The sequence below is a fragment of the Colletotrichum destructivum genome, chromosome 5 (assembly GCF_034447905.1).
Source record: "Colletotrichum destructivum chromosome 5, complete sequence".
Classification (NCBI taxonomy): domain Eukaryota; kingdom Fungi; phylum Ascomycota; class Sordariomycetes; order Glomerellales; family Glomerellaceae; genus Colletotrichum; species Colletotrichum destructivum.
Genome location: NC_085900.1, coordinates 808,060 through 831,375, shown reverse-complemented (window position 1 = coordinate 831,375; position 23,316 = coordinate 808,060). Strand labels below are relative to the sequence as shown.

The 23,316-nt window shown below is 55.0% G+C and overlaps 7 protein-coding genes across 7 annotated transcripts; 3 read left to right on the top strand and 4 right to left on the bottom strand.

Moving 5' to 3' along the window:
• Positions 1-1,109: 1,109 nt before the first annotated feature.
• CDEST_07854 (uncharacterized protein) lies at positions 1,110-3,305 on the bottom strand (the record flags this gene model as incomplete). The annotated part of the gene is made up of 5 exons (XM_062924013.1): positions 1,110-1,142; positions 1,204-1,521; positions 1,580-2,225; positions 2,270-2,348; positions 2,435-3,305. 5 exons carry the CDS (start codon positions 3,303-3,305, stop codon positions 1,110-1,112), a joined length of 1,947 nt encoding a protein of 648 aa, XP_062780064.1.
• A 2,515-nt stretch (positions 3,306-5,820) lies between these two features.
• On the top strand, positions 5,821-7,238 carry CDEST_07853 (Putative ankyrin repeat-containing domain superfamily; the record flags this gene model as incomplete). Its single annotated transcript, XM_062924012.1, has 3 exons — positions 5,821-6,251; positions 6,301-6,873; positions 6,974-7,238. 3 exons carry the CDS (start codon positions 5,821-5,823, stop codon positions 7,236-7,238), a joined length of 1,269 nt encoding a protein of 422 aa, XP_062780063.1.
• Positions 7,239-8,652: 1,414 nt separating this feature from the next.
• Positions 8,653-9,366, top strand: CDEST_07852 (Putative P-loop containing nucleoside triphosphate hydrolase; the record flags this gene model as incomplete). Its single annotated transcript, XM_062924011.1, has 1 exon — positions 8,653-9,366. The coding sequence occupies one exon, from the start codon at positions 8,653-8,655 to the stop codon at positions 9,364-9,366; it is 714 nt and encodes a 237-aa protein (XP_062780062.1).
• A 1,606-nt stretch (positions 9,367-10,972) lies between these two features.
• CDEST_07851 (Putative zn(2)Cys(6) fungal-type DNA-binding domain, fungal transcription factor) lies at positions 10,973-13,105 on the top strand. Its single transcript, XM_062924010.1, has 4 exons — positions 10,973-11,461; positions 11,521-11,840; positions 11,913-12,043; positions 12,120-13,105. The coding sequence occupies exons 1-4, from the start codon at positions 11,128-11,130 to the stop codon at positions 12,856-12,858; spliced, it is 1,524 nt and encodes a 507-aa protein (XP_062780061.1). The 5' UTR covers positions 10,973-11,127; the 3' UTR covers positions 12,859-13,105.
• A 199-nt stretch (positions 13,106-13,304) lies between these two features.
• On the bottom strand, positions 13,305-14,591 carry CDEST_07850 (Putative RTA-like protein; the record flags this gene model as incomplete). Its single annotated transcript, XM_062924009.1, has 4 exons — positions 13,305-14,070; positions 14,153-14,320; positions 14,390-14,489; positions 14,570-14,591. 4 exons carry the CDS (start codon positions 14,589-14,591, stop codon positions 13,305-13,307), a joined length of 1,056 nt encoding a protein of 351 aa, XP_062780060.1.
• Positions 14,592-15,563: 972 nt separating this feature from the next.
• Positions 15,564-17,311, bottom strand: CDEST_07849 (Putative glycoside hydrolase, family 5, glycoside hydrolase superfamily). Its single transcript, XM_062924008.1, has 3 exons — positions 17,008-17,311; positions 16,836-16,926; positions 15,564-16,744 (listed from the first exon to the last, which is right to left on the bottom strand). The coding sequence occupies exons 1-3, from the start codon at positions 17,240-17,242 to the stop codon at positions 15,622-15,624; spliced, it is 1,449 nt and encodes a 482-aa protein (XP_062780059.1). The 5' UTR covers positions 17,243-17,311; the 3' UTR covers positions 15,564-15,621.
• An 838-nt stretch (positions 17,312-18,149) lies between these two features.
• Positions 18,150-22,764, bottom strand: CDEST_07848 (uncharacterized protein). Its single transcript, XM_062924007.1, has 3 exons — positions 18,956-22,764; positions 18,619-18,871; positions 18,150-18,489 (listed from the first exon to the last, which is right to left on the bottom strand). The coding sequence occupies exons 1-3, from the start codon at positions 21,183-21,185 to the stop codon at positions 18,303-18,305; spliced, it is 2,670 nt and encodes an 889-aa protein (XP_062780058.1). The 5' UTR covers positions 21,186-22,764; the 3' UTR covers positions 18,150-18,302.
• Between the last annotated feature and the right edge of the window lie 552 nt (positions 22,765-23,316).

The window sequence follows — 23,316 nt, the reverse complement described above, 5'->3', positions numbered from 1 at the left end:
CCATTGGTACACCTACCAGACTGCGGACCTAGCACTGGTTGGCTCCGCTAGCACTCACTGGCATGGGGAGGAGGATTGGGATGTGGGCGGGGCGGAATGGCGCGGCGGCGGGTGATGGCCGGGCGAGAGTGATGGCAGGCGGATGAAGTCGCACTCCTCCTCTCACCAACGATGATTGGCAGGGCTGAGTCTGCAGTGCAGTGCCCATTTTGCGCATTTCCACATCCCAATCGACTGAGGCACAGCAAAAACCCTTGGTCAGAATCTTTCCCATCACTGCTCTCATCGTCTCACACTACTCCTCTCGTAGTACCGCTCCCGCCCGTGTGTCGTTTCGCTTCTCCCAAGACCAAGACCTTGGGTGGTGTTCTGCCAAGCTACGTCATTGCGGCACAGCATTTCAACACGTTCTTTTTACGGGCTGTAATGCAGTGGCAGGCGCCCCAATCCCCTGTTTGGCGCGTATATTTGCAGGTCTCAGCACCCCTCTCTTTCTATACTCTAGAGGTTGGGTGTTCCGACTTATCCAGACGGCGGCCTCCAACAAGGAGGTGGAAGGGGAGAAAGAGAAAAAAGAAAGGTCCGGGCATGATCAAGACTGGGGCTGACAACGGTTGCTGGTTCACCTTTTCGTGTCCCGGAGCTAACAATACATGACTGGAAACTGACATAGCCACAACCGATGTGACAAAAAACTGCCTGTGATAGGGGGATTCGTCAACGACTACTCATTAAGAAAAGAGAACGGAAATTGGCATGCAAACCAGGCAGCTAGCCTGGAGATGCAATTGCCAAAAAGGTTGACTGACTGCTTGCTGTCAAGCTAAACGGCAAAAGATTTTGACCAGCATGGGGGTCGAACCCACAATCTCCTGATTCCACGGTATATCGTAGTCAGACGCCTTGCCATTGGGCCAACCGGCCAGACAATTGGGAACACCTGTGGTGTCCGTCTTGCCGGCTGTCGACCGTTCCGCCAATGAAGAGGGCCCAGTTTGCAGACACGGCACGACGCATCAACACCAACGACATACAACGCCAGTACCCTCAATGAGGATATTCGCTGGTGCCAACTAGTCACAACACAACTACCAGTCTGGACCTGATAATCAACACTGCCATCGACAATCCATGTCTCTTGTCTGTACGCGCGCACAAGTCAGTACGCAACGAATGGGAATCGGAAGCACGAATGAGACTTACTGGTACCTTTCCTCCCTGGCCCAGAATAGCGTCAATGAAATCGGCGACAATCTCGCTTGGGTCCCAAGTGCCATGAGTATCCCAGTTGCCGACCTCGCACCTCGGCACCATCTTCATAGTGTTGTTCTTGTCCATGGTGCTCCAAACCGTGTTACCCGCCGTGATTCTGACGCTGTAGGTCTGATACCTGAAGGGATTAGGTCCGATGAAGCTCAGCGGATGGTCACGCTTCTTAGTGCTGCCGAGCCATTTGTCGAGGAACTCGTACTTGAGTGGGTAGGGAAGCTTGCCGGTGTCCAGCATGATGGTTTCGCCCCACTATATAACACAACTTCATTAGTGTCTCTCTGAGCATCATACTTGGCAATTTGCTGACCGAGTACTCCGTGTTGAGATCAGGATTCCTGTAAAACTCGGCCCCCGAACCGTCATATGCGATTATACTGGCAGAAAAGCGCTTTTCGCTGCCGTATATTCTGATGTGAGTGTTGCAGAGGCCGGATACGAACGCCGGTGCCTGTCTATCTTTGCAGCTGCATCCGCCGCCGCCGCCGCAAGCGATAGCTGGCTGATACTGGATCATGGCCTTTCCCCGGAACAAGAAGAACTCCGGGTCTCCGGGGTATCGGGGATCATTTGGCGCATGTCCCTCTGGGATGATTGGGTCGTAGGTCATCTCCCGCTGCGGTCCGTGATTTGATCCTCTCCGCCACCACACATCGAGCTTGGCCCTGATGAGTGCCAAGAGAGCGACATCGCCTGGTGCACCTTGAAGAAACATGTCGGTAGGCCGCTCTTTTCGGGTAACAATGAAGATCTGTGGCTCAGCATCATCGTCAAACATGTTCCCGTTAGGACCGGCCTTGCCACGGAACATGCCAAGCCCTTCGTCGATGAAGTCAGGCACGCCGCCTGTAAGATCTCCAAGCGTGGCCAGCACTAGATCAGGCCGACGCTCCCAGAAATGGGAAACCCATACGCCCCTTTTGGAAACGGCAATGATGATGTACAGCCCCAGAGTCCTGCGACGGCCACTGTCTTTAGGTCGTCGCCAAACACTGCCCACTTTCCAGTGGAAAATTCCTCGGTTCCTTCCGTTTGAAGATTCACGCTAGAAGAGGCATCTCGATATGCCTTGTAGGCCTCTGAAAAGGGTCAGTAGACTGTCTGTATCAAGACAACCGTAGACGAACGGAGAAAGAACAATAGGAAGTCAGCGTTCAAAACTCACCTCCTCTCATAAATTCAAACTTGTTGGTGTAATGTTCTGGTCCAAACCACGAATGTGCGTTGGGTTGACTCTTTGGCCCAGGTGGCGCTCTCTTCGCAAGCACCTTCTTCTTAACCGGACAGGTACCCTCCCCGCATGTTCCTGGAGAGCAAATAGTTGGCCCTGGCTTCACTGTAGTTGCTGTTGTTATCGTGCCCCCCGTGATCGTTTCGCAGGCGGTCTTGGTTTCGTACTCGAGAGTTGAGCAGCCCTCGTCCCGCCTGTGTCTCTCAGGCTGGCCTAGATCAAGCGTTACCGTGCAGAAGACACTAGCATAGGTAGCTGTGACGGTTGTGGAGCAGCTTTTTGTGGTAGTTGTTGTTTTCGTTCTTTCTTCATTCTCGTTTTCTTTTTCTTTTTCGTTCCCATTCTTTTTCTCGCTGTTGTCATTAGGACAGTTGCCGACCTTGGAGCCCAAGATCTGGACACAACACTCGGGAAGCTTGAACTGGACGTTTGTGGGAAAGGTTACACAGCCCCAGCAGATGACAGGCGGTTTGCCGATGGGAACAATGATTGGGACGATTGTAGGATCATCGCTGCCAGAGGACGTCGTTGTGGTGACCATGTTCTCAGTAATCTGAGCCGTGATACTCTCGATGGACGCTCCGGAGGGAAGGGCCGTAATGGTTGTGATCACGACGGCCTCCCCCTCGGTTTTGCAGACACAGCCAGCATCTTGACAGGTCTTCTTTTTTCCTGCGCCTTCGCAGTCGGGCAGAGATGCACAATCCTCACTCGCAGAGCAAATGAGAGGGGAGGCCGGCGTCTTGCAGAGACACTTGCCTTCCAGGCAGACCTTTTGCTTTCCGGCTCCCTCGCAGTCGCCCATTGAAGCACACTCCGCATCACTAGAGCAGGTGGCTGGAGGCGGGGTACCAGTCCTGCTCTCGTTGCAGACACACTTGCCCTCTTGACAGGCGACTGTCTTTCCGGCTCCTATGCATTCGGAGGGCCGGCACTCCTCAACTGCAGCGCATATTCGCGGGGAAAGAATCGTGCTTCCAATGATGCTACCAAAAGCACCCCAGTCAGATATAATCGCGTCACCACCAGCCCGAACGCCCTCCTGTGCGGGCCCAACAACGGCGGGATCGGTTGAGCTCTGCCCTTTCTCTAGGCCTCCAAGGATTTTCAGAAGCTCGCAGTTGATCTTTTGCAGCAGCCTGGTGACCTCTTGAACGTTTTGCCTTTTTGCTGGGGTAGCAATCGCAGGGCATTGAAAGATCTTCCGGCCGTCAGGTAGTCCATTGGCGACCTCGCCATTGGCGGGAAGCAGGGCCTCGATAGCTTGGACGGCTGCAGTGGCCTTTGCTGGGCCGGGGGTGTCGGCCAAAGCAGTCGCGAGTGGAAGAATGCCGGTTTCCACCTGTGAGGAGATAGAAGCGAGAACGCTGTGTAACGCGTCTTTAGTAACGTCTGTCGTCGGCTCGGGTGCCGAGGTGACGGTGATGGGAGAGGTAATCGGTCCGCCTTGGATGATGATGACAGTTGCCACAGCCCCCCCTTTCTGCGTGACCTGCGTGGGAGCAAATGTTGGAGTTGGAGGGAGCTGGCCACCAGCTGCCGTGTTGCATTTGCATGAACCTGCCTCACAAGCAACAGTCTTGCCTTCTCCAGTGCAGTCAGGGAGGGAACACTCTTCAGGGGCGTTGCAAGTAGCAGCAGGAGGAGGTTGGCCCTTAGTCGAGTTCTTGCATTGGCACGTGCCGTTCTCGCAGACACCGTGCTGGCCACCTCCAGTACAAGCAGCACCGGTCGAGCACTCCTGGTCGGATGTGCAGAGCAGACGGATGGACTTTTGAAAGTCGGGGAATTTTGGACACGACAGGTCTGGTCGGTCTGCTATGCAGCATCCGCCTAATTCATACTGCGCAAGATTCTAGCAAACATGCAACTCCTGCGCGCTGGAAACGAGACCCTGAGAGACGAGAACCCAGGTCAGGGCTCTGAGAGGCCGTGGGAGAATCATAACAGCGAAGGTCCACAGGGGTGGCTTGATTTGGTTCTTCGCTTGAGTAATAGACTTGGCCTGATCGAGCTGATGTAATGGGATGTGAGAGGAAAGGATATTTCGGTAGAAGAGTGTAAGTGTGAAGGGATGCTGTGTGTTCTGGATATCCTGATGTGTGAGTTTGGAAAACAATATTATCAAAACCACAGAAGGTGGCACTTGGCCATCCTTATAGGATACTCTGGACATCCACTTACTGGCGTTCCAATATCACCTCTCCTTCCACGACACACTAGATGAAACGCTCCAAATAGTAACATAAGATTTGTATAATGTTATTGATATCATGGCATTATGGTTCACGCCCTCAGCATCCTCGACCCATGGTTCTGCAATGAACAGGAGAAGAGGGCGGCCCCCAGCGTGAGACCTTTGGCATCCTGGCATGGCAGACAACAAATGTGAGCTGCCAGGTTGAATTGGAAGTTGGTTCCATGGTTTGTGAAGCAGACTCAAGTTGGGGCCAAAGCCTCGATCCCTTGTGTAGTTGTAGTACGACATGATACACGGGGAACAGCCTCAAAATCTATGTTGCACAGCATCCTCAGGTAACCCAAAGTACGCGGCACAGTCTGAGGAAAGCCTGAGATAACATTAGCGGACTATAGTACATTAGGCACTTCATTCCATTCTCAAATTGTAAAAATAGCTGGGGAGCGGTTTCTGTTGGCTGCTGGCCCCCGCTTGCTGCGGCCCCGCCCCTGATTGCTGGCGTTGGATGCCGGCCACGGCCCCGCTTGTTGGTGTTCGACGCCGGCCCTCCACTCCCGCCCCAGCTTGGTGGTGCCCGTTGGACGAAAGAAAGAAAGAAGCTGCGATGAGTATGCAGTCAAGTCCTGGTACGGTAGTAATTACGACCTCAGACTTGAGACTTCGCCAAAATAGAACCTGTGACACAAGTAACGCCACTCAAGGCCCCAAGAAGAAATCCGCCTCGTCAAAGGCTGCAGTCGACAAAACGACCACCTCTGGATTTAGCTGGAATACACGGTGCCTAACTGGGACCCTGCCTTTTCCCATCCCCGTAATAGTGACCAATGTTTACCCAAAACCAGGCTTTTTTTATGTGATTGGACCGAATAAAAAGAAAGGATGCCCGAAGCTCTGCACTGGCTTACTCCGTATGTACGTATCTTTTGGTGTTGGTTGGCAATCGAAATGATAAAAGCCCGAGGTCATCCTCTGCTCCTCGCCCTTTCGAGTCAACGTGGCCAGCGCTCCCTAACTCATCAGAACCAAGTCATTTCACGCAGTACATACCGTCAGCTACCCGTTGATCCAAACTCTTCTCAATTCACCCACCCACACTCCCAAACTCGGTCGGTACAACACTATGCCAGACCTGCGACCGCAGCCCTCCCAGATCGTTGGAGTGCCACATCCGCCAGCCTGGGTGCAGGCCATGAAGGACCTGGAAGAGCAGCGTGCCGCGAATAGAATCGCACGGGTACGCGAGAGGCTCCAGCAGATCGAGCTCAAGTACCAAAACCTGCCGCCGCTGCCGCCCCAGCTGCCCCCTCTTCTGTACGTAATGCAAGGTGACGATGCGACTAGCTACCACGACGACGATGCTTCAAGGTCATTCTACAGGTCCTGTGCAGAAGGCGACTTAGACCGCGTTCGTGCATTCATCGACCATCTTGCACCGACACCCGCGGATCTTTCCTACGCCCTGGAGGAGGCATGCCAGAACCTACAGCTCGAGGTCGTGCGATTCCTGTTACGGCAGTCAGAGACGCAACTGCACTATCGGTGCTTCCGCAGGTGCATCGAGTTCCCCGAGGATGAACTTGTTTAAAAAGTTCGACGGCAGACCGTCCACCTCGTCGTCGCAGAGCATCTTTACGAGCGGGAGTCCGGAGCTTCTCAACCTCCTGAGGATTCTCGTCGACTTTGAATGGCACTTGAACCAGCTGCTCGGCCCTCTGCAGAGAGGTAAACGGCCGCCCCACTACCCCCCGAGCCAGGAGGTTGCGCTGCATTATCCACGGTGCATCCTGGATACTGACATCTTGCAATTTCTCCTGGACGCCGGGGCAGATCCGACCATAGCAAGGGATATAATCGGCGACCCCTATTTCAGCGTCATCGAACAGCCTGTGCAGAGGCTCAAGGGGCATATCTTGGAGATGGCGGTCAATCTCAGTGCCACGGAGGCCGTTACTCTACTAATATCGCGCGGAGCCAAGCTAGAATATGGTATTCCATTGCACAGTCTTGCCCGGCGAAGGCCTCATCCAGCGGCTATCAAGGTGATGGATGAAGAATTCCTGAAGGGGCTGTACAAAGAAACACCTGAGCTGGAGTATCCCACTCTCTCTACCCGGTTCGTCATGGCCCAACATCTGATTGCTCTTGGCGAGGATATCAACAGGGTGGCCAACGTGTACGTACTCTTCACTCCGAAGCGTTCTTGCTTTCCGACTCGATAGGTTACGAACCATTATTGGTTTCTCACGAATTTAGATGCTGATGCAAAAGAATAGCTACCGCCTGATCGGGCCCTGGGTTACGATTCCCATCCGATTGCACGAGGCCACCGCATTATCGCATTCCAAAAACTCCATGGACTGGGATTATGTTAGATGGCTGCTGGAGAACGGTGCGGACCTGGCTGCAAGTCCCAAAGCCACATCCGTTGCGCAGATGTTCTATTCTATTGGAGCCAGTCATGAGGAAGTTGAAGAGACGTATGAGGATATGATACGACAGTTTCAGCAGCCAGGGCAGAGTGTGACGGCAGCAATCTAACTCGTCTGCTGATTTGCTACGATGCATGAAAAGCCACGAAGTTATCATGGTACTCTGAAACTAAGAAGTCACGTCACAAACTTGTCGTGCGGCACTTTTGAGCTGTGTGTGGCTTTCCAGCGTGATACCAACCTTGAAAGTCTTCTTGACGTCCTCGAAAACTGGGCAGTATTCAGGCTTGCCGGCTTTCCTGTCCCCTCATCCTTCATTGGCAACGTAGGGGAACTGACGACTTCCGTCGTGGTCAACGATTCAATTGTAAGTGGAGCATAGGGAGACGTTCCGGCCGAGAGTCTCGGAAGTAGCGGCGTACTGGCTTGGCTACCACCATGTCAATCGGTGTGAACGTTCAAGGTTACTATGACTACTCATTGGCGGAAGATGCTGTAAGAGAAGACGATAGGAGGTGGACAAGGCCTGAGAGGGGCAAGGGTGACAAGTACGACTTCTGCCGCCCAACACAGCGCAGCAATCCTGTTTCTTTAGCTCTCATCAAGTCGTCATACCTGTTGTAAACACGCGTTCCATGGAATGTTCAAAAAAGGAAGACGAAAAATGGACTTTCTCCCTGGCTGCGACACGTCTGGTTGTTTGGTCTGCTCCAGAGGAAATTGAGAGGCAAGGGAGAGTTGATAATAGTGTTCCGGTCTCTAAGAATCTACTAAAAGACCATTATGATTGCCTCAGGTGGTCCATAGGAGATCTGATAGATAGAATTGCAAATTTCCAAAGAGATAAAGTGATATATCACAGTCTAATAACAATAGATACCAATGATATCAAACCCGCAGGCTCCTATAGCATATGCAGAGAGATATATGTTACTCTGACCGATGCGTAGTTTGGCTTGGTTTCTTTGTTGTCGACTGGCGTATACCTCCTGAAAAAGAGCCGCGGCGGCCGTTCATCCAAGTCGACGTCCTTAAGCTTACATACATACAGGCTACATGCCGCGTACTTGAACTTCACATCACCAAAAAGCACCCGAATTACCCACCACAGCGTTCTTTGCCAATAGAAATCAGTAACACAGCCTCACCGTACCTTCGTTTCATAATTTTTTCAGGTGTCATTGGGATCCGACAAAGTGCATGGCGCTTCAGGTACCCAAACAAAGTTATTGACAAAATCAGTGTTTGAACTGGGCCGAAATGTTGGTCTTGATCGGGCCAACCCTGGGAAAATTGGCCTGAAGTTCCAAAGACTACAGGTTGGTCTCGTAACCCAGACCTTTTCCCTGAACAACCAAGTCTTTGAAACCTATTCAATGTTAGTAATTGTACCCAGGTAGTTAATGGTGGCGTCCTGTATAAGATAGTGTCCTTCGCCCACCTCTCACGATGTAATTCTTGACAACCACTCAAACCACTTCCTCACTCAGGACCATTCTATCACCTATCTAAGCTTCAAAACCATGGAGACGATCGTGCTCGCAGTCATTGGTCCTCATGGGGCCGGCAAAACCTCCTTCATCGAGTCCGTGACGGAGTGCGAGCCCGAGAATCTGCCTGAAACCCCAGCTCCTATCGAATTCCGCGACGGCTGGCTGGATCTCCAGTTTGCGGCTCTGAACGCCCCCGAAGTCTCCTTGTACCGCTGCAAGCTCGCACCCGACCAGACTCCCTTCATCCTGGTCGACACCCCAGGCCTCTCCGCCCGGAAGGACAACCTCCCGAACTACAAGATGATCGACTTCATCAAGGGCCGCCTTGACAGCGCGAGCGTTGAGCTGCACGGCGTCATCTACCTCCAGCGCAGCATGGAGACGACGGATGCCGAGTTCGCCATCCACAACATCGAGGCTTTCCACGAGGCGTTCGCGTCCGACGAGTTCCGGCACCTCCTCGTGGCGACGACCTTTTGGGACGTCTCGCCCAAAGTCGGCTCCATGGACCACCTTGATTACTTTCACAAGGAACTCCGACGGCTAGACGCATCGACGGGGTTGAAGCTCAAACGCGCGCGGCTGAACAACGACTTCGAGTCGAGCATTCGTCTCCTTCAAAAAATCCAGCGGGTGTCGACGTCTCACGCCTTTGGCAGCCGGGAGTCTGGTTATGGGGCGTCAGCGGACGAGAACGGGATCTGGGAGCTCACCTTGTCGAAGGGCAAGTGCAGCGTGATGTGAAGGGTGGAAAGTTTGATAATAGATCTGGGAGCGTTCTGGATGGAGTAAACAGACGGAGTTTCAGAGACAACAGCATCATTGCGACGCGAGAGCTGCGAACCACATGATATCCAGGTTATGCAGCCACCCAAGCGAACGATCGATATAATCGGAGCTTCGACTCATACTTGTTCGTATCCATTTTGTTGAGAACATCGTTACCTGCCCCTTGAGAACCAGGACTTACAGTCTCCCATCATTCTGTACTTACTTCTAACTTCCTGATCATTGATTGAAACTGGTGCGATTCTGGGCCCCTCCACCTTACTAGACCGTCTGCACTCTGACAAAAGGACCACGCAAACTCCCTCGCTGACCCGAAGATCACTCTGTGTGTCGGGTTGCAACCAATCACATGTGTCGCCGGAGCATGCCCCATTCTCTGCGTATCTCGGGTCGGTTGTTGCCAAGCCAAGCCACAATCGAATCTGACACAGGACGAAGGGCTGGTGGCTCTCCCCGGTCTCAGCCTAGACAAATGTAGCATTTCCATGAATCTGGCGATTTGTGAAAGCTGAGAGTGACCACACCAGCCCCGTCGGTGGTTGCAATAACCGTCTTCTCTTTTAATAGTATCTCACCCACTCCGGCTTTCTTCCATTCAGAGTCGACTCTCCCTCATCGTTACCTTGCATTTCCAGCGCCGAGTCACTCGCATTACGCCGGTCTGACTGATTGCCTCGCACGAACAGCGTCGCGTCGATCTTATTCTGGGGTATTACAATACCTGAGATACAACGCTGGACCCAACGAACTCCCCTCTATCTCAGTAAGTGGGCGATCTCTGTCTTCCTCACCACGTACGCACTTTTGCCTGCTGGCACCACAGGCGCCTTATCTGGCTACAGCAAAACTCTCACCCAAAGCATCGCGCAGAGAATATCCCAGGAAGTTCTGACTGGTCCTCAACAGATACGAGTGATCCCGATGAGTCTCTTAGGGAAAGACTCTTGCAACCAACTCCTCCAGGAGTTGTCTGTCATCCCGGACAGCCAACCAACAACGCGGACCGACGCGCGGCCTTTACAGCCGTGTGGGACTTTAACGAGCAGTTCCATGTTTTCGACCCCATCTTCTTCATCTCGGCAATCTTCGACAATGACACCTGCCTTCCTGACCCAGCTCATGTGCGCAGCCCTGACGGACACCTTGCGCTCGTCATGAACGCCTTCCGTCTCTACTCAACGAATGCTAAAACCGAAACCTGGTTTCCTGCCTCGTGCATGCCGTTAGTGGAAGTTCTCTAAAGAGTGCACTTCAGGTGTAGCTAACCACTAGATGCCAGTAGAAAATCTTCATTGACCGAAACTAATACCGGGTTTTATTCCACTTGCATAACGTTTAGCTGTTCTACAAAACATTTAGCTCCTTTTCTGTTTGCCTAGCCATACATTTACGTGTACATAATGAGAAGTCATGAAGCCAATGAGAAGACAGTACACATTGGCATAGACTGATGACTCCTGTCAGCTGACACCGCTTCCTCCAACAAGGAAGTGCATTAAGTAGCTTACGTACTAGCATAGCCACGTAAGCAACAGTAAATCTGCCGCTTTCTTGCAGCCATGTTTGTATCTCAGCTATCTCTAAGGGCGTTTCAAGTATCACTTGCTCATATAGAACACAATGGACGATATCTCACCAGGTCAATAAGACCTCAACCCTCAGATCACCGATCAACAGCCCGACGCCTCAGAGCATCCAGCTTACACCACTTTCGTAATGGACGATCAGACCCACAAGCGGCACTGTTGGGAATGTCGCCGACGCTGCCTTGTCTGCGACTTCACTGAACCATCATGCCGGAGGTGCTCTTCATCCGGTATCCCATGTCCCGGGTACGGTGATGTAAGACCGCCGAGACTGAAGTGGCTCGCGCCTGGTAGGGTCGTGTCTCGAAAGCCGAGGCCAAAGAACACACGCGCTGCTGGAAACGTACTCCCAACCTGGACGAGGAGAATGCCGGCGATTAACACAAGGACAATTGATTGGGACATGCCGTCTTTAGACACGGAAGAAACTGCCGGCCGTAACCTGTTCCACGCCGCGGAGTATTGCAAGTCACTCACCGAGAGAAAATCCATGCTAGCGGAAAACTGACGGAGGTCCTTCTAGACAATTCATGTATATTCAGAGATCTGGCCCCAGCACTTGACCTTGGGCGAAACCCCCAGATACACGATGCTTCGCCTGCCCAAGTACAAGAAGCTCTAACGATACCTGATTTCATACGGCTGGGTCTTCTCTGTATGACCCTCAGCCACCGGATCAACCAACTTGGCACGAGGGACATTCCCCAATCCAAAGTGTTGGCTGAGAGATACTACCTTTGTCGAGGGAAAGCACTACGCTCTCTCAGTAAGCAGTTCGACGCGGACCACAACTGTACGAGCGATTTTGTTATTGGCGGGGTGTTGACTCTGTTACTTCTCGACGTAAGCCCAGATTCCCCAGGTGACTATGAAGGCTGCGAGGACCTGCACCGAGTTTAATCACACTCGCTATAGATCCAATCGGGTGCCCCACCACATTGGCTGCATCATCTCCAAGGAGTCCGGAAGCTGATTGACCTCCGCGGCGGCTTTCGTAAGCTGGCAAAGACGCAAAGCCTAGCTCCGTTGCTACACTGCCTCTGGTTGTATGTGAGCCCTCCCACCGATGTATCCTGTTGGCGGGATATGGAAAAGAAACCACGAGGCGTTGACATCTTGTAGCGTTGGCATCATCACGAACACGACCTGCCCGAAGTCTCACCTCGATACTTCGGCGATCTCGCACCTCGAGGCTCTTGACTTCATGAGAGAGCAATACGGTTCCGCAATGACCCCGTCGCAAGTATGGCCTCCGCAACTGCTGGCCGAGGTCATCAAGATCACCCATCTTCGGCTGCAAGTGACGAGAAAGCGGACCGGCAATCTGGAGCGCATCTCGGCAGAGGCCAACGAGATCCTAGACCGTATCCAACTTTTCTCTCCAGAGCAACTATCCGAGTCCAAGGCTTCGTCGAGAGAGGACTGGATATGTATCGGCAACGTGTACAAGTCCGCCGTTGCATTGTACTGCGTTCTCTCGCTACAGAGCGCGTCAGTCCTTCCGGAAACTCCGACCTTGCGGGCTTCTTGTGCCTCACACGGCCAGCACCTGCAGCATCTTCTCAGCACGAGTCTATCATCGCCGCGGACCAGGATGTTCATGTTCTGGCCGCTGATCTTGCTGGGCGTGGAAGCTGTACACGGGGACGTGACGACGCGTGACTTTGTCTCGAAGCACCTCCTGGAGCTGAGCCGCGTCGTGGGCACATCCGTGCCGCTGACGGCGCAGCGGGTCCTTGCTTCCTTCTGGGCGTCGGGCGGTCAGAGCTGGGACGCCTGCTTCGATCGGCCGTATCCCTTTACGACGCAGATTGCCGTAGACGTCGGCCGGGTATACGCTCCCCGGCAACGGGACCTTTGAGACTTGTAGAGATTCACTTGAGCCTTGGAGCAAGGGAGTGGTGATTTCAAAGCTTTGCGGATTATTTGTTGTATTCAAGTGCTGTCTCTTCTCATGGACATGTGCATACATCAGGTTTTATGCACTCTAATAACCAACACACAGAACATTACGGGTGTATACCCCCAAGCAAACTTTATGTTGAACTCTTATATCTTTCCAAGCTTCACATGGAAAAATGCGAATACACCACAGCAAACAAATACATGGGCCGCTAGATGTGTCCTTCTTTGGCATTGTAGCTCAATGGCACATCATACGGCTTGACACCAACACAATCATTCCCGCCGAAGATCAATACACTCAGATCTAGTGTGCCTCCACCCCCCTTTCCCTTCCAAAATCAAAAAGAGGGATAGTAACGATAACCATTGACAGTCAAAGTAGATGGGTGTCTCATGAACCAACTAAGTGGCTTGTCCCCTAGGTCTGCCATGGCTGCCACTGCCTGTGTTCTCGGAAAGCTCCTGTGGTTGCCTGCGAAGATCGCTTTTTTTGTCACGTATAAGCAGACCGAACATCAGAGTGTTGGCCATACGCAACAGAAGCGGTCGGCGCTCGTCGCCGTCGGCCTCTCCCTCGACCTCGGTTCCGTCTTGCGCGAGGTAGATGTGAGGGTTCTGGGGCAGGTGAGGTCCCGGGTGCCGCACGTTCCAGAGCGCCGAGTTGACGAACATGAGGCTCGCTTCGAAAACGTAAAAGTACGACTCGTAGCGCAGGACGGGGCTCAGCCTCAACAGCGCCTCCATGCTCCGGAGGTCCACACTCGTCGCGCCCATCGAGTTCTCGACGAGTCGGAAGAGACAGCGCACCAGGATCAGCGTCATGCTCAGGTAGAGCGTGGTCAGCGTCGACTGGACGGCTTTGATCTGCGCAGGGACGCGGGTGCTGAGGCAACGGCGGTGGAAGGTGGCGGAGAGGTAGGCGAAGACGAGCACAACGGCGACTTGGAACGCGAGGGCGACGAGGATGAGGTTGTGACCAGCCTTCTTGGATGCGTCCTTTGCCTTGGCGTTGGCGGCTAGGGCGACACCCGCGGCGTTGAGACCCTCGACCAGGGCGATGAGGCCGCCGAAGAAGGCAGTGACTCGGGCCGGGTTGAAGGGCGCAGCGCTGGGGACGTAGTGGAAGATTCGGCCGAGGATATGATAGTTGGCGAGTTCAAGGAGCGGACTTTTGGTTGGTTAGTCAGTAGCATGAAGAAGAACGTCGACGATGGTCGGGGGTGTGGCAGGGGGGCAAGCGAGACACTCACGGTCCGATGAAAATACATATCTGGCTCAGGATGAAGAGGATCAGGGGCGTCTTATCGGCGGCGAGGTACATAGAGTTGTAGGCACCGTACTCTCTGAGCGCATACCCGAGAGTGAACAACAACGCGCAGAATGGATGCAAGCCGATCAATTTCCATGCCTTGTAGTGGCTGATGGTGCTCGTGTCAGGTTTGTTGAAAATGGCTCTGCCCAATTAAAACAGATAAAGGCGGACTTACTGGCATTGCCAGATGTGGACGGCGGCGCTGATGGCGTAGGCGATCGTGAAGAAGATGGGTGCGGCCTTGTTTGGAGCATAGACGTATAGGCTACCCAGGACTGACGATGTTAGTGAGTGATATTGTCTCACACTTCGTCTACGAAGTGCCCGTATTAAAGGGGAAGAGAAAAGGACTTACTGGGCACTCCACTTCCTGCCATATCAGCGAAGCGAAGTCTGAAGTACAACAAAGTGATTCGAACCAAACGATGAGGCCAGATGGCTCTTGATGAGCGACAAAAAAATTGGAAAACGAAAGATGTATGGTTTAGCAAGCCACAGGTAAGGAAGCAAGATAACAGGAACAGCGTAGTATGAAGACGAAGAGATTTCTTCTTTTTTCTTTATTTTTTTCTCCTGACACTTTTCACTCCATGGAAACGCAGTATCAACGAAGAACACAAAAGTGAAGAACTTGAAGCTGGGAGGCATCTTTCTATAAGAGAAAGATCGATGGCCAGCCCAACCGAAGCAAACGCGGCTCTGAGCATTTTGTGTTGACGGGCTGCCCCTTGGAGGCTGACGCGCTCTACTTGGCCCGAATAGGGCAGTATATATGCCAAGACAAGAAAAGAAGCTGCTGTCTATCGACCCGGTTTTGTATCAATTATATATCGTTTGTCCTGTTCGCGCCCTCATTGGAGGGTTCAAAGATCCTGCGCGCCGCTGGAGGCTGACAAGCGCCACCTACTAGGCTCGAATAGGATAAAATATATGCCAAGAACCCGACCCTGTTCCTTCGGACCGGGTGTTTTGTACGACATGAACACACTATGGAGGATGGAAGAAGGGGGCATGGCGGGTAGATCTAATTTGAACGACCTTTGCAGTCAGCAAGTGTGTTTTGGGTTCAAGCATCAGTAGCAGCAGCTGCCGAAACCCAGCAGTATGTTGGCGTTGAGTAGACCCTGGACTCTATCGACGCATTCACCTGAGACACAGAGCGACAGAGAGAGAGAGCGACAGAGAGAGAGAGAGAGAGAGAGAGAGAGAGAGAGAGAGAGAGAGAGAGAGAGAGAGAGAGAGAGAGAGAGAGAGAGAGAGAGAGAGAGAGAGAGAGAGAGAGAGAGAGATAGAAAAGGAAGACCTGAACCTCACAAAAATGCGAGAAATTATTATCATAATTAGACATTTTAACAACTAAAGACCTGTGTAACCATAGTACGGTACTCAACCCCCTGCCTCATCAACCTAAGCCTTCCTCGTCGGGTTCATGGCCTTGACCCAGGGCTTCCAGACGTCCTCGATCGTCGGCGGGTGGTTCCAGCCGCTCCAGTCGTAGTTGGTCAGGCCCCAGGTGTCCGGGACGCCCTGGGCGCCGGAGCGCACGCGGTAGCTGCCCGCGAGGCTCCAGACCATCCAGCTGACGCCGTGCTTGACGGTGTAGTCGCGCAGGCAGGCCTGCAGCGTGTCGTTGCGCAGCGTGTCGTCCTGGCCGTTGCCGAACTCGGAGAAGATGACGGGCGTCAGCCGGCTCGCGGGCGGGCAATCGGCGGCGGCGGTGGTGGAGTTGCCCGTGCCCGTGCCATTGCCGCCGCAGGAGGCGGGAGGGTCGATGCCGAGTGCGTTGAAGCCGTTACGGTAGAGGCCGGCCTCGATGGCGGCGCAGGTGCCCGTGTCCAGGTCCTCGCTCATCTTGTAGAGGTGCAGCTCCCAGACGAGCTTGTCGGCCCAGGCGTGGGCGTCGACGTCGAAGACGCGGGGCGGGCGGCGGGCGGCGTCGCGGATGGCGGTGCACTTGTAGCAGGGGGCCGTGAGGTAGTTGGCGCCGGCCGTCAGGGCTGAGAGGTCCTGGCCGTACTGCAGGCCTCCCCAGAGGATGAGGACGTCCGGATTGGCGGCGTGGATGGCGTCGGCGCCGGCGGAGAAGTTGCCGACGAGGGTGTCCCAGTTGTAGTAGAGGTTCGTGACGTTCCAGGACTCGCGGACCTCGTTGCGGAGCGAGAGCGAGACGATGTTGGGGTGGGCCTTGGCCCAGTCGGCGACGTACGAGAGGCCGCGGCGCCAGTGCGTGGCGTTGAAGTTGACGTCGTCGAACCAGGCGTTGCCGTCCGTGTGGGAGCAGCACCACATGGCCTTGCTGACGTGCACGTCGGGCGAGATGAAGATGCCGCGCTCGTAGGCGGCGGCCGTGATGTCGGACCAGATCTCGAAGCGCGTCGTCTCGCGCGTCCAGGACGGGTTGTTGCGGATGATGGCGTTGGTGACCTTTGTGCCGTTGACGAAGCCGAGCGCCGTGATCATGGCGACCTCGAGCGGCACGTCCTCGCCCTGGCGGTCGTAGATCTGGTCGACCATCTCGATGGCGTAGCCCCTGGTGAAGGGAGGTTCGTCAACATGATGTTCTACCGTCGTGACGGGGAAGGGAATTGGTCGATGGATGGATGGATGGGAGGGAGACTTACATGCGGATGTAGTTGAAGCCGACGCTCTCGACGTCATCAAGGATCTTGTCAACCGATGCCCATTCCAGGCCCTCGGGGATCATGGTTTCTCCTGTAGTCTCCAGTCAGTCACAGACAGCCCCAAAAATCCTGGGAAGGGGGGGAAGGGGGCGGCGGAGGGCAGACGACGTACCGCTCATGGGCCAGTTGACGCCGGCCCAGGTCACGACCTCGCCGCGGCTGTTGACGATGTCGCGGCCGCGGGTGCTGAAGGGTCCGTACGGCCACGCGCCACCGGCAGTCTGGTTGCCCTCCTGCCTTGAGACGACCCTGCGGGAGGCGGCGTACCGAGGCGCGGCGGGGGTCTTCATGTACTGCGCGCATGTCGACGAGACGAGCGCCGCGAGGGCGATTGCGAGGCCCTTCATTGTGGTCGGAGGGGATCAGCTTACACGTCCAGTAAGGGGAAAAGCTGCAATGGAACAAAAGAAGGGTTGCTCTCGAGCGTCTGGAGAAGACAGAGGGGCGAGTGATCGGGATGCCGAGCTCTTCTTAAAAGGGCGTGACATCGGACCATCCGGCGGGGATGGGGAGCCAACTTCGACGGGGCGATGCCAAAGGTTGCCCTTCGGCTCCGCATCCCCCGCATCGTGGGGTTGGGTTTTCCTCTCTCTCTAGTGTCAGTCTAAAAAAGCATTAGGTCTGATGAGCATCGTCATTCGACCCTCTCCGGCTGCTGGGGGGGCGGAAGGCCCGCCAGGCGGCGACCTTTCCACCGAAGCTATTTCAACCAAGGTTTTTGGGGGGCTCGGCCCCAGGTTCGAGCTCCTCCACCCGTTCAAGCGGTCCAATGCCGTCATCGGGATCCCCGGGGGTGAGTCCTGCTCGCCGGGACATGGGGGGAGACCCCCTGGCGACGCCTTCCCCGCATTTGTGACGATGGAGATGGTGGAGAAGAGCGAAGAAAGCTCCTCGGCAGATTTGGTGAGGGGGGAAGAGGGGGGGTGGAAAGGTGAGGAAGGACGGGCAGCGGGACAAACAGGGGGGCGCTGGTTCGTTTTCTTCTTCTTTTTTTGCCGGGCAACGAAACGGCTTTGTCTTCCCGTTCCGGATCGCGGGGATGCTCGGAGCCGGGCCGGATTTGTGAGTGAGTGACCCGCCGAGTCTAGCTAAGAAGCTGTGCCTTTTGGTCTTGAGTGAACCGGAAACCTGAGCAGAGGTTTCGTCAGCCAAGGCGCGTCTCCTGTGAGCCAAGTGGCTAGGGTGTGTCTCGTCTCCTTGCTGACATGCAGTAACGTGATGATTCTCATATTCTTTTGCTCGCTTGCTCGCTCGCTCGACGACTACTACGGTTGCGCCCTGGTGTAAGTCTCGTGGTACGGTTCCAGCATTCACGATTGCAAACAGAAACGAACACCGACCCCATATGCGTGAAATATTGCATTTATCCTTAGTAGCTCGCTGTCTTCCCTCCCCGACGACACACCCTCACTTGGCCAGGCTCTTCTCCGGGCTCTTCTCGTACCGGTTGCACCACTTGCGCCACTCCTTGGCCGCCTTGTGCATCACCACCCGCAGGTCCTCCTTGACGTCGCTCGTCTCCCACGCCTCGTCCTCCCAGTTCTTCTGCCCACGCGTCAGGGCGGGCGACCAACCGATGGCCTCCAGGCACTCACTGGAATCACATGTCAGTCAGTAAGTCATCGCTCAAAGTTCTGGAACAAGCAATAAAAGGTGAAAAAATTATAAGGGGTGGAAAAAAAAAAGAATGAAAAAAAAAAAAAAAGAAGAAGAAGAAACTCACACTTCCGTTGGTGACGAGGTGTAGCGGGGGAACATCCGCGAGTCGAGGCGGTGACACTCGGCCTCGAGGTATCGCGCGAGCACGTCGATGCGGGTGGCTGGCCTGAAGCTGAGCTGCAGCTTGTCCTCCTTGGCCATCTCGGCCTCGGACTTTTCCGGGTCGATGGACTCGGGCTTCTTGGACGACGACGCGAGCCGCTTCGTGACGGACCGCGCCGTCTTGGAGCCCTTGATCGTGAAGTAGGCCCATACGGCTGTTGTGCCATGTTAGTCACACATCAAACTCAAGGTTCGGAGAACAGGGGGAAGGGGGGGGGGGGGGGGACAAGGTGACTGACCATTCACTTCAAAGAGCCCTGACACGGCAATCATGACGAGGTCGATGGCCAGCGAGACGGGCAGCAGACCCGTCGCGATGATGGCGTCCCGCTGCGCCTTGGACTTTGTCCGCATCATCGAGTTGATGAACTCCTCCCTCATGGCCTCGGGCGTCATGTTCATCGACGGCGAGTACACAAACACAATCTCCTCCACCCCGACTGTCTTCTTCGTCTCGTGCGACGCATGTGCCGGGTCGTCCTCCACCAGTTCGTCGTGCTCTTCATCCCTCTCCTGGGACCTGAAATAGTCCTCCTCGTCCCTGTCGCCCTGTTGCTGCTCCTCGGCGAGCTTCTCCTCACTCGTCTTCTTCCCTTCGAGCGATTTGTCTTCGTGTCCCTTCTTCTCCTCGTCGCCGCCGCCCAGGAGCCTCTCCGTATCATCCTTGTTCTCGGACGCCTCGCCCTTATTCTCGTCAACGTCTTTCTTACCATCTTTCTCGTCGCCTTCGGTCGCCGCCGCCACCGCCTTGTCTTTCTTGTCCTTCTTCCCCTTGACCTTGAGCGACAGCCTGCGCGTCAGGGCCGAAGGCGGCTTGGCCGGAGGCGTAACTCGCGCAAGGTAATCCAGGTTGCTCGTGGTGGTGTACTGCATGGCCTTGTCTACGCCGCGCGTGCACTTGGCCTTGAACCCCGCCCAGCTCGTCGTCTTGGCATCGGTCATCTTGGCCTGACGGACCTCGTTCTGCCACTTGCGCTGCACTTTGTGCGTAACGCTCTCCTTGACGCCCTCCGGCGGCGCCTGCAATGGCGGCGGCGGGGGCGTGTAAATAAGGAAGCGCGTCGGGATGGCATCCGAGGGCGCCTTGGCCCCCAGCCACGGCTTCGGGAAAGGGACCAGGTACGTAATGAGCTTGTGAGGGTCCCGCGTGTAATGGATGGGGTGTGCCGGGTCGTCGTTGCCAAAGTCGGACCCTTGGCGCTTGGGAGGTGGCGCGATGCCCTCGATCGAGGGTGTTCTGGAGAACGGAGGTGACATTTGGTTCTGGGCGAGGAGCTCTGCGACGGCTTTGGGATGAGGCCGGGCTGGCAGAGGCGGCGCCTGTCCGGATTCCTCTGCTTGGAGACGTTCGGCGAAAGCGCGGTCCTCGTCCTCGGGGGACGAGAATGGGTTGGAGGAGAGAGGCCCGTTGCTGCTCCACGCAGGCTGGGCAGGCCTTTGCGGGAGGGGAGGCGCCTGTGCATCTTCATCCTCTTCCTCCTGGAGTGCCAGTGCCATTGCATAGTCGCGGTCCTCCTGCTCTTGAACCGCGGGATCTACGCCGTAGCCTCCACGTTCTTGGGCGTAGTAATCGGGTATTTCTGTGGAAACGGGCCTTGGGCCTGGCAAGGGAGGCTGTTCATCACGGTCCTGGTAGGCCTCGGCGGCTTTACCCTTGTCGAGGGACGAGGGACCATCATTGTAGTCTGAGGGCACTGTGTTTTGGTGGTGTGCAATGACGGGCTCTGGGAGATCTCCGGTAGCTTTGTCTCTGTCGAATGTTGAAGGAGGATCATTGTACCCTGTGTGTCCTGTGTTTTGGTGCAAGACATGAAGCTCCGGGTGCGCCTCGGCCGCCTCGCCGTAGCTGAACGAGGAGGGTTGACCATCATCATGAGAGTACGCCGCGTCGTAATATTGCTCCGTGTCTGTCTCAGTGGCTTTGCCCTTATCGGGTGAAGAAACCTGGCCATTTGGTTGAGCAAAGCCCGTGTCGTAATGAGGCACGGCAGGCTCGGTCATGGGAGAGACGTAGTATTCATCGTCCGCATTGGACTTGTCCTGCTCGTCAAAGGTAGATGCCCTGTTGTGGGCCGGAATCCTGGACTCAAGAGGCGGTGGTGACCGGCTCTTGGGTGTTGGCGGGTCATAGATGTTGTCTTCTTCCTCCACCTCGGGAAGGGCGCCCGATACCTGCTGTTTGTGCTCAACATACTCTGGGTACGAAGCGTTGGAGCGTACGCTGTTGGAGCGGATGGTCGTGGGGGTGGCCGGGATGATATTGACAGCGGGGACACCGCTCCTGGGTTCGATAGGCGAGTCGTTGTCCATGTTCCCATACCATCGAGGCTGTGAGTGATGCCCAGACTGAGGCTGCTGGCCTTGGCCGTGAGGACCCGACGACGACGACGACGACGACTGAGGGAAGAAGAGCTCCTGCTCCGCAATGGAATTGGTCGTATGGCGTTCCCGTTCCTGCGTGGCGTCCATCTTTGAGGCTCTTGGCAATGCAGGTTCAAGGTGAAGGAAGCTGCCGGAGAGTTCGGCGAGCACTTTCCAAGAGGAAAGGTTTACAGTGTACGGCACGAGAAAAGAAAAAGAGAAGAGAATGGGAGAGTTCCCGATTACGGACAGCGGCTCATCACCGCCGAGGGTTGAACCTTAATATTGCGCCCCAACGAGAGGCAAACGACTCTGCTATGGGAACGCGCAATACGACTGCGGCGTAGACAAGGGGGGCAGAGAGTCAGTGAGTGAGTGAGTGAGCGAGTGAGTGAGTGGGATGAGCGGCAAGGCGGATGACGTGTTTCGAGATACTACGAGTGTGGCGCAGCCAGGCGGATTGTGGCACTTGCTCAGCTATTGATGGCGACGGCGATGTGGTTTTCTATGGGGGGTTTCGACTTTCTGCGAGAACTGGCAAGGATTCAGAGAGCGGCATGTGTGGCTAGACAGCGTTTCACAGCAAAGAGGGGGCGACGCGTTGGTGGTTGTTTGTTGGGTAAGGCATTGTGACTCTGCGAGGTGATGCCGGGATTCACCTGGATGATGGATCTCCCGAAAGCCAATTCGCATGAGACGAGTGAGAAGCAGTCACGTGACCGTTCGGACCGCTGCCCCCGTTGACCACGATTCCCTGGCCGTCGTGGTTCATGAGTTAAAAGCCCAAGAAACACAAAGATCGAACTTGGTGAGTGCAAAGTGTGGCTTCTGCAGAGGCGACGGGTCTAAAGTCGTGACAGTCTTGGGGAGAGAACACCTAACACGCACTAGGAGCCTGTGGTCTTCGTCCTCCGATAGCACAGCCAAGGCCTTGGTGGGTTTCGAGTGCGTTGCGACACTACGGCGACGCTTTGCAGAAATGCGGACGAGCCCAGGAAACCCCGTGGGGATGCAACGAGAAGCCGACAACGAAGAGTCCCGGTGTCCTGGGCATCGTGAGTGTGGCAGATGTCGGAGAGTAGAGAGGGAAGGAGACGCAATGGGCCAAAGGGGAAACGAGACACTGACCACGCAAGGGGCGCCGAAGGCAGAGATCCTCACTCGAAGCCTGTCTCAAGGGGGAAAGAATCTCGCATCTATAAATGTAAATAGACGGCGTGACCAAAAACAAGATGTACATGTACATGGACGACCAGGCTGAGGGCCACAGTCCCACTCCGATGATCTCCGTCCGCGTCGGGTCGCCGGTTATTTATGGTTCGTCGTGTTCCTTGGCCCACGATCGACATTGCGGATGGTCCTACTGCTGTATTTCTGACGCGAAGCCCCCCCTGTCGAGGGAGGCTGGGGCACCAGGGACGATCAAATTTAGTTGCAGAACTCGTCAAGCCGAGAACACTCCGTGCAGGGCAATCGCTTTGAGAACCTGATACTATTGGGGAATATTAGTTGTAGATAGACACCGACGCCTGGCACTGGTCGACAGACATCCTGCCTGTGCGACAGTAGAGTGGGGACGCCGATCCTGGTAGCAAACAGAGGACAGACATGTTAAGCCGTTTTCTTGGGCGAGCCGCTGTGCTTTCGCAACAACCGTGCGCTCGGTCAACTGGAATCTGGAGTGCATCGCATATCGTGCAGAAGATGGGACTGTTGAGGCGGCGGGGAGATGCTCCCTGCAGGCGGCATACAAACGCGCAGAAGCAACTCATGTGAGCTGACTCAGCATTCCTTCCCGCTCTCCTCTCAGCTCTCACCAATTTGGCTTCCTCAGAAACGGGACCCGCTCCGACCGAGCTCATGCCGGTCTCCACCCGGCACGCCGCCCATGTACCCATGTACCTAAGTACCTAGGTATGCAATGGATGCATCCGCGAATACCTTCATCGCCTTCTTCCCCTTCTTCCCCTTCACCATTTCAGTGTATTGCCGAGACTTATCTCAACCATAGCAGCCGCCGCTTCATCTCGCTCTGGGGTTTTTTTTATCATAACACGACTCTGCTACCTCAAATCGTCGCCCGGTTCTTCCATCCTCCGTCGTTCCCCACGCGAAGTAGCCCGTGGTCGAATCGACGACATAATCATCATTGTCAAGTTTGGTCGGGCTCCTTTAATCCTAACCCCTCTTCGACGAATGCGGCTTTCTGCAACGGCGTGATTTTCAGACGCACCGCGCA

Excerpts from the sequence above, each read along its gene's own strand:
- CDEST_07851 (XM_062924010.1), top strand. The coding sequence starts at position 11,128 with ATGGACGATCAGACCCACAAGCGGCACTGTTGGGAATGTCGCCGACGC. Across the intron at positions 11,462-11,520 it reads GTTCCACGCCGCGGAGTATT|ACAATTCATGTATATTCAGA; the intron begins GCAAGTCACTCA and ends AGGTCCTTCTAG. Across the intron at positions 11,841-11,912 it reads TGACTCTGTTACTTCTCGAC|ATCCAATCGGGTGCCCCACC; the intron begins GTAAGCCCAGAT and ends CACTCGCTATAG.
- CDEST_07849 (XM_062924008.1), bottom strand. The coding sequence starts at position 17,242 with ATGAAGGGCCTCGCAATCGCCCTCGCGGCGCTCGTCTCGTCGACATGC. Across the intron at positions 16,927-17,007 it reads CGTCAACTGGCCCATGAGCG|GAGAAACCATGATCCCCGAG; the intron begins GTACGTCGTCTG and ends TGGAGACTACAG. Across the intron at positions 16,745-16,835 it reads GGCTTCAACTACATCCGCAT|GGGCTACGCCATCGAGATGG; the intron begins GTAAGTCTCCCT and ends TCCCTTCACCAG.
- CDEST_07848 (XM_062924007.1), bottom strand. The coding sequence starts at position 21,185 with ATGGACGCCACGCAGGAACGGGAACGCCATACGACCAATTCCATTGCG. Across the intron at positions 18,872-18,955 it reads AGGGCTCTTTGAAGTGAATG|CCGTATGGGCCTACTTCACG; the intron begins GTCAGTCACCTT and ends ATGGCACAACAG. Across the intron at positions 18,490-18,618 it reads ACCTCGTCACCAACGGAAGT|TGAGTGCCTGGAGGCCATCG; the intron begins GTGAGTTTCTTC and ends ATGTGATTCCAG.